This window comes from Vigna umbellata, chromosome 4, assembly GCF_029865625.1.
Source record: "Vigna umbellata cultivar VRB3 chromosome 4, Vumbellata_1.0, whole genome shotgun sequence".
Taxonomy (NCBI): domain Eukaryota; kingdom Viridiplantae; phylum Streptophyta; class Magnoliopsida; order Fabales; family Fabaceae; genus Vigna; species Vigna umbellata.
In genome coordinates, this window is record NC_142168.1 from 44448955 (window position 1) to 44463724 (window position 14770).

General features: G+C 33.5%; 2 protein-coding genes across 2 annotated transcripts; one reads left to right on the forward strand and one right to left on the reverse strand.

Moving 5' to 3' along the window:
• Window positions 1-375: 375 nt before the first annotated feature.
• Window positions 376-1187, reverse strand: LOC124822653 (uncharacterized). The gene has a single exon (XM_047294681.2). The coding sequence runs from the start codon at window positions 1080-1082 to the stop codon at window positions 564-566; it is 519 nt and encodes a 172-aa protein (XP_047150637.1). The 5' UTR covers window positions 1083-1187; the 3' UTR covers window positions 376-563.
• Window positions 1188-2955: 1768 nt separating this feature from the next.
• On the forward strand, window positions 2956-6563 carry LOC124822654 (glycerol-3-phosphate dehydrogenase [NAD(+)]-like). Its single transcript, XM_047294682.2, has 11 exons — window positions 2956-3302; window positions 3820-3896; window positions 3985-4057; window positions 4405-4622; window positions 4715-4822; window positions 5326-5389; window positions 5478-5515; window positions 5620-5740; window positions 5811-5865; window positions 5959-6007; window positions 6151-6563. The coding sequence occupies exons 1-11, from the start codon at window positions 3116-3118 to the stop codon at window positions 6304-6306; spliced, it is 1146 nt and encodes a 381-aa protein (XP_047150638.1). The 5' UTR covers window positions 2956-3115; the 3' UTR covers window positions 6307-6563.
• Window positions 6564-14770: the final 8207 nt, after the last annotated feature.

The window sequence follows — 14770 nt, forward strand, 5'->3', positions numbered from 1 at the left end:
AAATGTTAATAGGCAAGACTCGTGCTTCGGAACATGTTAGATATGATTTATCATATATTAATCATTAAAAAGTTAATTATTTATTTTTAAACAAGTCTTTTCTGTGTCTATTGAAATAAATAGACAAAGTAGTACAGAATATTATGAGAAGAAACTTTCGATAAAAATTTCACAGATAAAAAATTGGGTTTCCTTCCTAAGTCTTATTGCATCCTTTGTAGCTTAACTTAATCATTGTTTAGTTGTATGAATATATATAACGTTACCATGCGTGAAAATAAAAAATTGAATTTGAGATTTTATCCCACGAGAACTAGAATGTTGGGTGGTGTAATAAATGGAAAGATTAAAGGAAAAGACAAAGGAAAATTTTTGAAACATTTAGATTAGAGAAAATTGTTCATAGAAGTGACATTGAAGGCGTAAATAAAACTTTGATGTTCTTGAGAACAAACCATCTGCACTAATCCAATGATTGAACATAACCTAATGAATCAAGATATAGAACCATGCCCAACACATTGTCCCAAGTTATAAAGTGCAACGCCAACTAAGAAAGTAGCTTAGAAGGCAAAGAAGCCAGCAGCAGCAACGGTGGCAACGAGGGCAGCAGAGATTTGACGAGAAGCGGCACCGTTGGCAATGTCGGCGGGGTCGGCCTCGGGCGAGAAGGCGTCAAAGGGTGCGGGTTCAGGTGCATAGAGCTCGATGGGGTTGCTGCCGGGAGCTGGTGGGGTTGCGACTTTAGTGTCATCGGATGATGGAGAAGGTGAAGGAGGAGATGAGAGAGGAGACTCGGTTGATGGGGCAGGAGATGATTTTGGTGATGGAGATGATTTTGGAGATGGAGACGATGCTGGTGATGAAGATGATTTTGGTGATGGAGATGACTTTGGTGATGAAGATGGTGACGATGAAGATGATGTTGGTGATGGAGATGATTTTGGTGAATGAGATGATGATTTTGGAGATGATGTTGGTGATGGAGATGATTCTGGAGATGCAGATGGAGCCTCTTCAGCCATGGCAATGCCACTTACGGCAACAAAAACAAGAGCAAGAACAACAAGTTGACGAGCCATTTTTGGGTATTTTTTTGGGGATTTTAATGTATTATTTGTTCTTGCGTAGGAAGATTCTTAATGTGTAAGAGCAGTTGTTCTTCTCTATCAGAGGAGGTAGAGAAAAACTGCTGCAAGTAAGAATGAGTATTGAGTTTGCATGGGAGGGTTATTTAAAGAGAGTTTTGATGGTTGAGAGAAGTTTTAGGGATCTATTTTGAGATAAATTTTTGTGTGGTTGGGAGAAAATGTAGGCAAAATATAAATAAAGGAAATAAGATATTCAGTTTTTAGACCTTATTTTAAGCTAACCTCTCACAAACTTGGAGGGAGTCAATCGGGGAAGAGGTTATTTTTGGTTGAATGATCAACAATTTCAAATAATAGGTATTCTTGTAATCTATTAGGTATTCTTGTAATCTCCTTGTACATCTTCAAGGACTTTATCTTTAGTATTCGTTTAAAATATTCATTTTATTATTTTTAATTAAACATTTTACAATAAATAATTTTGCATAAACATAAACTTGAAAATATGAGAATAGTTACAAATAATTATCTCACTTTTTAATGATTGTTTTGTTAATATCTAATAAATAATGAGTTTTTTACAAGTACTAAACCTTTATAGTAATTATTAATTTTTTAAATAATTTTCAGTTATAAAAAATAAATAATGACTGAATTATCGAGTCCAATAATAAATTCGTTTTTATAATACTAAATTACATAATTATTTAAATTTATGAATTAAATTTCCATTTTTTATAATCAATTAACTTTCCAATAATTAATTAAGTTAATAAATTAATTATATTTAACAAAATATTGAATTTACTTTTTTCTGTTTTAAAATTAACATTTTTTTGTCAATTAATCTTGAAATTTTATAATCTTAAGATGTTTGTCCAATTAAGTTAATAAATTTATTGCCACTAAAAACATTACTGAAAATAATATTTTAATTTGGAAATCAAAATTATATTTTAATTAATTAATTAACTTAAATTTTAAATTCATTTATTTTTTATAAGAATTCCACTTCCAAAGAGATCTAGTTATGTTTTCATTTCCGACATGAATCAGAGGTTCAGAATTCAATTTCTGAAGACAAAATCTAACCTCGTTTTAGGGCTATTGCTTCATGTAGCCTCACAGCTATTAGCTGCACTCCCACTTTAATATACTCTTGTATCGCATTACCTTGTTGTGGTTACTGTTATTATGAATACTTCTATCATTATTATTACTATAGAGGAAGAAGAAAAAAAGAAGACGCTGCAGAAGAAGAAAAATAGAAAATGCAAGAAAAGCTCATTTGAGAAAGCAATATCCAAAATGCATTTCATATATTTTAAAAAACTGATTCTAAAATTTCCATTCGAAAATCTCATATCAGAAATCTTATTCTGAAAATTTTAAAAAGCTTATTCAAGAAAATTTTCAAAATATATAATCTGGACATCATTTTTAAAAAAAAATAAAAAATAAAATATTTGGAGATGCACAAAGAAATTATCAGGGTGTAGAATGTAAAAGCCCGTTTTAATCGGGTAATCATTGGCCCAAAATACCAGCAGGTAATTTTCATCCTACGCAACAGTGTTATTCTGGTAAGACTATTTTGTTTTTTGAGTTAGATTACAAATATAAAAGATGAATTTAAAAGTAAAAAATAAAAAAGTAAACTGAATTTAAAAAATGAGGAAAAAGAAAACAAAAAATCTATTTTAGCATAAAGTAAATTAATTGGAACATGTGTTATGAAATGGTGAGCAGAAAGAAGTGAAAGAAAATCTAGAACGGGTGTGCATGGATAGACTCAGAAAGTGGTCCCCACTGTAGCAGCAACAAACACGTTGCAAACATAGATGGGATCGACAGATTTAACGTTTAAAACATAGTTTGTCACGAAACAGTTGTGCCATCTCCGCCCCCATTACCCTTTTCTTTCCCTTCTTATATTCACTCTCTCTTCATCTCCACTGTTCCACTGCTTCAATAATCCTTCTGCATTACCTTGCATTCTTCTCTTTCTCTTCTTCTTCTTCTTCATGGCTCCAGCCTTGGAAGCCCAGGTTCAAGAAGAGGAACAATCTCTGCCACAGAACAACAACTTCTATAACAGTCTCAATGATGCCACACACAGATCCAAAGTCACTGTTATTGGAAGCGGCAACTGGGGCAGTGTTGCTTCTAAGCTCATTGCCTCCAACACCCTCAGGCTTGCCTCCTTCCATGGTAATTTTCTTGCTCTTTCAGTACTTTCGTCAGAATCTTTATCACTTTGGATGAAGTGTTGATGCGTCAAATGTCAAATCGGTTTCCAAAACTACGGAACTGGGTTGATTTAATCCCTCAAGTTACAAGGAATGATTTTGTTGCATCTTATTTACGTTATTGAATGACTGATATTTTAGTCTTGAAATTATGACAAAAAAAAGAAATTGTTTATTCTATTTTTAGTCCCTGTTGTGGGATTTTGGTGCCTGTGTTGTAATTGGACGGAGTCATGGGGAAGTGACCCAATTGATGCAAATGAAACTTGAATTACGTTTGAAAATTTCATTGATTCATAATGTCATGGACTAATTTAATGCATTACTTGATTTCGTACTGGTGCATTTGAGTAGAATGATGTTTTGTACTCAAATCTATGTGATTGGATAAGGCTTTTACTGTTGTCGTATTCTCAAACAATATGAATAAGTGATCTTTCATTTAGAATCTTAAATTTCCAATTTTTGATGAAATTCAGATGAAGTTAGGATGTGGGTGTACGAGGAGACATTACCGAGTGGTGAAAAGCTCACAGATGTCATCAATCGAACCAATGTGAGAATTCTATTCCTTTCACTTTTTTCGTTGAATGTCCAATTTTTTTCCCTAAAAAGAAATTGAACATCACTGTTTATTTTGGCAGGAAAATGTCAAATATCTCCCTGGAATCAAACTTGGCCAAAATGTTGTTGCAGATCCAGACCTTGAAAATGCAGGTATCAGTGTTGTTCATTTATTTATTTGAGTTTAATTCCTATGTACAGTCAGTGTAAAACAATTTACTCAGTCAACCATTGAGAAATCTCATCATTGATATGATTGTTGTTATTGTAAAAGTCATATATCTTACCTAACCAAAATGTTTGTGATTAGATGATAATTTAGTACTTCTGTACACTATCACTGCATGAACTATTTGCTCATTATTTTTTTTCACTGTGATTGAGTACATAAAAATAAAAACCTCATACCCAAAGGACCAAACTTTGAAATGATGAAAATGATGCAAAACAACATAAGGATTAAAAGATGTTCACTGTTTACTTTGGGGTAAATTGAGCAGTGAGGGATTCCAACATGTTAGTATTTGTCACTCCACATCAATTTGTGGAAGGAATATGCAAAAGGCTTGTTGGGAAAATAAGGGAAGATGCTGAGGCTATTTCCCTTGTTAAAGGGATGGAGGTCAAGATGGAAGGGCCATGCATGATCTCTACTCTCATCTCCCAGCAACTGGGAATCAATTGTTCTGTTTTAATGGGTGCCAACATAGCAAATGAGGTAGTTAGAAGAAATTACAGTTTGTCTTTTTTTTCATAGTTTTCTACTCATTGTATTTGGTTGTTATATAGCTATTATCAATGTTTATGCAGATAGCTGTGGAGAAGTTTAGTGAAGCAACTGTTGGATACAGAAACAACAGAGAAGTTGCTGAGAGATGGGTTCAGTTGTTTTATACTCCCTATTTCATTGTGACAGCTGTGAGTACATCACATTCTTTAACAAATGATCATCAAACTTAATTCAACTGAGGAATTTGCTCTTTTAAGTAATCTGTAGCAAATACTAAGGAAATATCATGACTCAAGACAGATTATTATGAGTCCAGATTCTCTATTGGGTTTTTGTACTGTCATTTGCTGAGCATTAACAATACACTGATATTGGTATTTTAAAAATCTTTATAATATATTTTAAAACATTAAAATCAATGTCAATCAATGTATTTTGAAGGCACAACAAAAGAACAACACACAAAAACCCAGCAGAGAATCCAAATTCGATTATTATGGTCACGGGTGTTTTTAAATTTCTAAAACACTGAGATATTATGCAACCTTGAACTGAATTATTTGATCTCATGGTAAAGATTAACATCATTTGATCTATATAGCCAACCTCACTTGATTTAAATAAGGCTTTGTTATTGTTGTTGTTGAGATATTATTGATACTTACAATTTTTGTATTCTATGGAAAAACAGGCTCAAGATGTTGAAGGAGTTGAACTGTGTGGAACTTTGAAAAATGTTGTGGCCATAGCAGCAGGTTTCCTGTACTGTATATGCACTTTGTTATTATTTCCCTTTTTTTCTATTTTTGTGAACAATCAAGGAATGACACACAAACGGGACAGGTTTTGTTGATGGCCTGGAGATGGGAAATAATACAAAAGTAAGTTTAAAAGATTTTATGATCAGAAGGTTAGCAGAAGGACAAAAAAAGGAAAAGGAAAAGTAATTTTTGTGCATTTGATTTGGTTTTCTACATGTGTGTAGGCTGCAATCATGAGACTTGGTCTGAGAGAAATGAAGGCATTTTCAAAGTTGTTGTTTCCATCTGTTAAGGACAGCACCTTTTTTGAGAGCTGTGGAGTAGCTGATCTTATCACAACATGCTGTAAGGAAGCTAATTAATGTCACCCTATTTTTCACTGCTTGTCTTATGAAAACCATATTGTCTATGGCAGTGGGTGGAAGAAATAGAAAAGTTGCTGAGGCATATGCAAGGAATGGAGGGAAGAGGTTGTTTTTGTGTTTCTGTCTCTTTTGTCCATATATGTAGATTGAGGGAATGAAAAAGCCTGAGTGTGTTTTATGTTTCATAATTTTATGCAGGTCTTTTGATGAGCTTGAAGCAGAAATGCTGCAAGGCCAGAAATTACAGGTATGTTGTGATACTTGGCATGACAAATAAATAGTACTATATATAGGTTCATGTTCTATTATAGCAGGAAAACTCTGCAACCACTAGTGATTTTCATGTTGTTGATGTTGATGTTTTTATTGATCTAAATTTCTTGCACCAAGGGTGTCTCAACTGCGAGTGAGGTTTATGAGGTTCTAAGCCATCGTGGGTGGCTAGAGTTGTTTCCTCTCTTCTCAACAGTGCATGAGATATGCTCTGGCCTACTTCCTCCATCAGCCATAGTTGAATACAGTGAGAAGCTACCTAGGTCCTTCTAATGCAAGACAAGACATTATTGTTGTATAAGCAACATAGTCACAGTGACAGTTTAACCAGCATGTTTTAGCTGTATCAACTGTGCAAAGCCTTGGTGGCTAGGATGCTTTTTCTTTCCAAAATATCATGCCAACGAGGATCTCTCAAGACCAAGAAATTTGACTTTTACCTCAAGTTTTTCCTTTTTCACTGTAAACATTACACTCAACAAACTTATATAGTTTACATATACAATAAAGTAGTGATTTAAATTTCTGTATTCTCTATTCTTTGATTATTTTTTGTTTCCATTTACCTTAAGCTATTAATTGAGCTCTGCTTTATTCCCCAATTTTGAAATGCTGTTGGTTTTATCACTGGTTGTACATGTTGCAGGACAACATTAAATTGCTTCTCTTTCACTTTCTTGTCTCTTTTTTGTGATTGAGATACAAAGCAGAAAGAGAGTATTAGGAAGTCCCATAAATGTAATTATAAAAAAAAAAAAAAAGGGAGCAGTGAAAGAGAATCAACATCCAGGTTGTAAAGTTCATTGCTTTTGCATTATAATATTCTTTAACATCATTTTTGCAAGTGTGAATGCTATTATAATAATAACAAAATATAGAGCATGTTGACGGTGATGGTGAATTTTTTTTATTCACCCCCATTTAATTCTGGACCCAGAGAACTCCATTCTAGCTTTGTTATATTTCCCATATTTCAACAGACACCAGTAACGCAAAATTCACTTTTCGAAAACGAATTTTAATATGGTATTCTGACTTTTTTTTTTACAGAAGAAAATAACGTTTTCAATAATTTATATCAAAAATTTTGTAAAATTATTTAAAAATTATACAGTTCATATATATTTTTAAAACTTATAATATATTAAGATTTTTTTTAAAACAAATCAGAATTAGGGTTTGTAGTGTTTTGATTAATTAAAAATTGTAGCTTTTTGGGTTTGCAAATTTTACTGGAAGATAAGTCAAAACTTAGTTTCAAGGAACGGAATTTCCGTTTGGTATTTTTTTTAAATAGAAAATGAATTTTGTTAATATAATTTATGTAATAAATTTTGGTTAAAATTATATTAATTTATTTATATTTTGTAAGAAACTAAAACTATAAAAAATTACTTTAATGTGAAAATTTATTTTGTGCTTAATTAAAAAATTTAATATGAAATGTTGGCAAATTGTATCGAAAAAAAAAAACCATACGGAACTCAGTTTAACGGGAACTGGTCTAGTATTTTGAATTTTTTTAAACAGAAAATGAATCTTGTTCAAATTATTTTCATAAAAAAATATTAACATTGATAATTAACGTGAATATAAAATTAAGTTTAATGTAAAATATTAATATTAAATTAAATATAATAAATTAAATAATTAAAAAGGAAATAATAATTTTATTAGTATATATTAAATATAATAAATTAATAATTCCATTATTATTAATTGAAAATTTGTAATTGGCTATAATTATTAATTTAAATTATTGTTAATAAATTTATAAACTTAGTTTTAATTGTAAATGTACTATTTAAAAAGTATTTAAAATAGATTTGAAATAATTATCTATAATAAATAACTCTTTGAAATAATAATGGAAGATTGAAAATGACTTATTTGAGAAACTTATAAAATAATAAAATTAGCTAACTATGTTTGGAAAAACTTATTTAAGAAATTTATAAAATAAATTCAATAATAAACATTTAAATGTAAAAATATTTAAATATATAATAAAAGTAATTAAAATTTAATTTTTTATGGAAGTTAATTCATTACAAAAACATAATTCAAGTGAAATGTATAAACATAAAGTCTTATGCCATCTTAGTTAATATGGTCTTGAAAGTCACAAGTATTATGTGTTGACTTATGTAAACTACTAGTATAGACAAATGGTTTAATGTTAATTTTTATTCAAGTTTTAGGTGAAGAGCTTCACTTGTATTATGATACTTGATCATGTATGTATGCAACATTATCATTGGTTTTGATTTGACTATATCAGTAATTTCGTTTTTACATTTAAATCGATTCATTTAATTTTTATATTTTTCTTTTTTACGCCTTAATTTTTTAAATAAAGTCAATTTGATCCTTAAAGTTTGTCACCTTGCTATGTTGTGTTTAAGTAATAATTTTGTTTTTGAAATTAACTTTGATTATTGTGTAAACTTGGCTCATTTGCCCTTCTTTAACTAGCATGTCAAATTTTAATTAACACGTCACCTTGATTAGCATGTCAAACCTTGATTAACATGTTAAATATAAGTTATTGTGTCGTTACTTGACTCACATGCCAAACCTTTTCTAACATGTCACACAATGACTAATATGTAATTCTTTGGTGGATATGTCTTTTCTTGGCTAATGTGTACCAAAATTGGGTTATGAATAGGACTTCTTAGTCATGTTTTCCATTTGTCAAAGAAATATTTGTTGCATAACACTATGAGCAAACTCTTTCCCTCTCTCTATTCCAATTAGATGTAAAATATGCGTTTTTGAATGGACCGCTTGAAAAAGAGGTTTATGTCACTCAACCTCCTGGATTTGAGATTAAAGGGTGTGAAAACAAAGTGTATAGGTTGAGGAAGACATTATGGCCTAAAGCAGGCACCAAGAGCATGGAATAAGGTGATGGATCTGTTCATGCTAAAGCATAAGTTTTTGAAATGTCTAGTGGAACATGGTGTTTATGTAAGGTTCCAAGATGATGCAAATTTACTCCTAATGTGCATTTATGTGGATGACCTATTGATCACATGGAGCAATATCTTCGAAATTGAAAAATTTAAAGGATTATTAATGGCTGAATTTGAAATGATTGATAGTACTTTCTTGGGCTTGAGTTTGTTGAACCCATTACTGGAATTATTCCCCATCAAAGGAAATATGCAACAGAGATCTTAAAAAAATTCAACATGAAAATCTGTAATGTAGCAATAACTCCAGCAAAGACAAAGATTATTGCCTCAGCTAATGATGAAGAAGTTGACAACACCCTATATAAACAAATGGTTGGTTCATTCAGGTACCTATGTAACAATAGACTTGAGATTTGTTTTGCAGGTGGAGTTCTTAGTAAATTCATGCATCAATCAAAGAAAATGCATTTACTAGCTACAAAAAGGGTGCTAAGATATGTAAAGAGAACATTAGAGTTTGGTGTATTGCTTCCTAAAAACAGTAAGATGCAAAATGAATTGGTTGGTTGGTAAGATTCTTACTGGTGCGGTGATGGTAGTGATAGAAGAAGCACTACTAAATTCTTGTTCAAATTTATGGTTGCACCATCTCTTGGTGTAACAAAAAGCAATAGGTTATGACATTGTCCACTTGTGAAACAGAATATATAACTGGATCTTTTGTCGTATGCCATGGATTGATTCCATTTGACAACAATGAAAGTAATGCAAGAGTAAAACTAATCTAATGCTTCACTAGTTTACAGATGTTTTTACTAAACCTTTAAAAAATGATAAATTTAGTAGTCTGAAAACTAAGTTAGACTTAATTTTAAGTACATAAATTAAGGAGAAATGTTGTATTAATTTAAGTATTGTTTTTTATTTTCTGTTTTATATGTTCTGTTATTCATTCTATAAATCATTTATTCTTTTCTCAACTGCTTAAGAGTGAAATATCATTCACACATAATTCTTTCTATACGTGTATCCCCTCTTTCTCTTACCCTGTTTTTCCTTTCTTCCAAACCAACCGAAACCACCTTTCACGTTTAGTGCATCCAGTATATGCTTTTGGGTTTGGCTTAATGATGGTATTAATTATCTTTAGATACAGTGGGTCCCACCCTAGAAATTTTGGGTGTTTCTTTTGCTTGGTACAGTAAGGATGCATGTCAAATGGTTAATTGAAACCAATCTTGAAATTTCATGAGACAAAGCATGCAAATCTCACGTACAGTATTCATATATATGTTGGCTTCATTTTTTGGTTGGCGTACCAATTAATACAAATTTATCTTTTATTTCATGATATTATTATTATATTATTGTTTTAGGTTGTCGGAATTTTCTTTCATTTTATTTCCTAACTTCAGACCTACCTTTTTCTCGGCGTATTTCTTTTAGCCTCATTTTATTTTAATCTATTTCAAGGTTATATGTTAATGAATTTCCATATGTTCTATAAACATCTTTTGTCAAAATGAAACATTCAGAACAAATTTCTGTGACCATCCGTATCTTCGAATATCTTAAAATAAAAGTATAAATATTTGCGTGATAGCACGCGTGTAACATCCCAATAAATAGAAATCTCCATTAATCAGAACTAATTACATTTACAGAAAATACAGTGCAGTCTTTAAATATAAACAGCAGCTGCTCAAAAGGATACAGCACGTACATAACAGTATTTACAGTGATTTCCGTGTTCAGAAATTCAGCCAAAATACAAAACCAGTTCTGAATAATCTATTCTGCACAACCGTATACAGAACTGTCAAAATACAGTACAGAAAAATCTAATATCTACTACGGAACTAATCCCTACTGCTCCGATTTGACTTCAACTTCCACCAAGTTGGCATCCTCCAAATTTTCTTCTTCCAGCAATGATTCCAAGGGTGCCTCGCCATCTGCTCACATCCACAACGGATGATCATTGCATTGACAAGACGGACATACAGAAACAGCAGACAACACATGGAACATTGCAAGGGTAAGCTTATATTGTTTAATAAATACAACATACATACAGTTCATGATTCAATTCACACATTCATCAAGTAACTTAATCATATAATTTAACATATAAATATATATATGACAGACCGTCCGGACTGTATGAACCATGTAGTTACAGGCGTCCTTGCACCCAAGTGGTGTAGTAGCCGGGATATACCTAATCAGCTTCCACTTGAGGTTAATCCTTCGCCCCTGCTAAGTGAGGGATACGAAGACCTCCTGCCATTCCCACACATGACTACTCCCTTCTACGTGAAGATGAGCATCACGAATATCAGGATGGACCAAGCCAGCATTAACTAACCACGGTCATACTTTACAATTCCATATTCAATCATATATGAGACGTTCCTCCTTGGAACGCTCGTTCAATTCCATAATCGTATAATCATATCACATAGTGTTCAACCATCAAATCCTTTCATAGTTATAATCTTCCATTCTGTGTTCCACTCTCTTAACATTAACGTCATGCATTCTTTAATCAAATAAAACGAACTTATTACAGAACCTTTGATTTCACGTTTCTGAACAAAAGAAACGAACTCTTATTCATTGATGGACGTTAAGAATTCTTAAAGAATTTAAATGAGATTGAATTTAGAAGTTCAGAATAATACTTAGAAGATGTTGAGTACAAGAACTTTAGGTTGAATCAAGAGAATAAATATCTTACAGAATAACTTAGATAAATAACCAGAATATTCAAAGTACAGAAAACAACTCTTACTGTCAATGAACGAACGTTCAGAAATTTACTTTGGACGAACGTCAATTACGTTCGCTCAGAATTCAATAATAAGGACGAGCGTTCAGTTAGAAACCGAACCCTGCTTTGGACGAACGCTAGGTCAATGACCGAGCACGAATTAAAACGAACGCTGGATATACACCGAGCGCTATTTAAGACGAACGCTTCGGTATAGGACCGAGCGCCAATTCGGACGAACGTTCAGTATAAGAATGAACGCTCTGTAGAACGAACGTTCGACATAAGGTCGAACGACATTAAGGACGAACGCTCGACTTAAGGCCGAACGTCACGTATTTATAAAGTTTCAAATATTTATCTAAACTGAGCTGAAACGAACGCTCATTCACTAAATTGGGGACGCTCGTTCTCGAGCAGAATTCATTCCAAATGAACGAATTCCAACTAAGTTATTTTAATGAAAAACCGAACGGTCTATGACCGTACAGTGACGAGCGTCATTCATAAAAGGGCAGATTAAAATTCCAGATTTCTCAAACTTAACAGAATTTTCCAGATTTCATTTTTTTCAACTTTATAACATTCATTCCAGATTTAATTCACCTTCAACATCATTATCATACAGTTTCAATATCCAAATCCTTCCAAATATCATAAACATACTCCATTCATACATAATCAATTCAACATGCTTTTTAATCAAGATCAACAACATATATCATACATAAAAGTCAGTGTTCATCCATAACAGATCAATCAAAACCAGAATTCATATCAGATCTCAGTAACCATTCATAACAGCTCAACTTCATGAAATTCATACATGCACAATAACAGTGATCATCCATACAATCAAATCTTATATTCTTCATTCATGCAACTCAGATCATTCAACATACAGTATAAATTAAACATATAAGCTTCCCTTACCTTATCAAGCAGTTCACTTCAATTGTTTAGAGTTTCTCTCGTGCTCTCACAGCTTTCTATCAGAATTTCACTCAACCACTTCCACTTAATCTAACACACCAAAACCGTAAGCAGATCAGACTTCTAACTCATGCATGCAACCAGAATTTTGGTTGCATGAACCAAATGGACGAAGGTGCAGAGATGAGAACTTACCAGTTCAGTTCTCAATTCTGTTCGGATCAGAATGAGGTTCACAGTGCAGGGAAGGTTTCTATGGTGTCTGAAATAGGATTGGAGGAATTGATAGTGAGTGATCTTAGGGAGAAGATGAACACGGTTTAGAGAAAAGCAGAGAAATCGAAAACAGAAATTCTGAGAAGGAGATGAAATGCAGGAGGAAGAGGGAGAGTTTCCAGAATTATTTTTCTCTTCCTATGCAGAATAAACTCCCCAACCTCCACACGCCACTTGTCTCCCACTAACCATTCTCAGAATGCTCAAACCGTGACACATGGCAAGCGCATGCAGTGGAAGTGTGAGTGCATTTTGACGTGTCACGGTGCATTAAAATAGTGATCAGAGAATGAATTAGTGTGTATTAATTATCAGGTTCTCACATTCCCCCTAACTACAAAAATTTTCGTCCTCGAAAATTCTAAAGCTTACCAGGGAATAGGTGAGGATACAATTTCTTCACAGCCTCTTCAACCTCCCATGTTGAGTCACCGTCTTTGCATTCCACACCACTTTCACGAGACGAACATCCTTCCCCTTGTAGAGTCTGGTGCGGCTGTCTTCCACACAAACAGGTTGCATCTCCAGTGTTCTGTCTGGGCGAATTTGATATCTTCTAACTCCAGTACGTGAGATGGATCAGCTATATACTTCCGGAGTTGAGACACGTGAAAGACTGGATGAAGGTTGGACAGTTGAGGAGGTAAGGCCAGTTCATACGCCACTGCTCCAATCTTTTTCAGAATCTGATAGGGTCCTACGTACTTTGGTGAAAGCTTCTTTGGACGAAGAACTCTTCCCACTCCAGTGATTGGATTCAATCTCAGAAAAACGTGATCACCAGCAGAGAACTCTAAGGGTCTTCTTCTCTTATCTGCATACGATTTCTGCCTGCTTTGAGAAGTCTTCAAACGTTCTTGAATCAGTTTCACCTTCTCAGTTGTTTGCTGAATTAATTCAGGTCCAGTTACTGCAGTTTCACCTTCTTGGAACCAACACAAAGGAGTTCTACACTTTCTTCCATAAAGAGCTTCAAACGGTGCCATTCCTATGCTTGCTTGATAACTGTTATTATACGTGAATTCAACAAGCGGCAGAACTTCATCCCATACTCCCATATGATCTATCACGCAAGTCCTCAACAAGTCTTCAAGAGTCTGATGGTTCGCTCAGATTGGCCATCCGTCTGAGGGTGATATGCAGAACTCATCTGCAGTTTGCTTCCCAATTCTCCTTGCAATGACTGCCAAAAACGAGATGTGAATCTCGTGTCCCGATCTGATATGATACTTGAAGGAACTCCATGCAATCTAACAATCTCTTTAATGTACAATTTGGCCAAGTTTGTCATGGACATCTTCAAATTAACAGCCAGGAAATGGGCGCTCTTAGTCAATCTATCCACAATCACCCAAATTGAATCATGGTTTCGGACTGTACGTGGCAGATGAGTCACGAAATCCATGGAGATGCTATCCCACTTCCATTCTGGAATCTCCAATGGCTGCAGCAATCCTCCTGGTCTTTGATGTTCAGCCTTGGCTCTCTGACAGGTTAAACAAGATGACACAAAGCGTGCAATGTCACTCTTCATCCCAGGCCACCAGAATGACAAACGAAGATCCTGATACATCTTAGTCATGCCAGGATGCATGCTAAGACGGCTGTGATGCCCCTCTTCCATTATGATCCTTTTCAGCTCACTGTCATTTGGAACGCACGTCCTCCCATATATCGAAGTAGACCATCCGTTCCAGCATTGAATCCCTTAGCTTGATCTGTACCAAGCACGTTCAAAATTTTCACCAGCTCTTCATCCTCACGCTGTTTCATCCAGATACGGTCAAATACAGTGCTTGATATTTTAAGGTTGTAGCATTTGATGCTGCTAGGC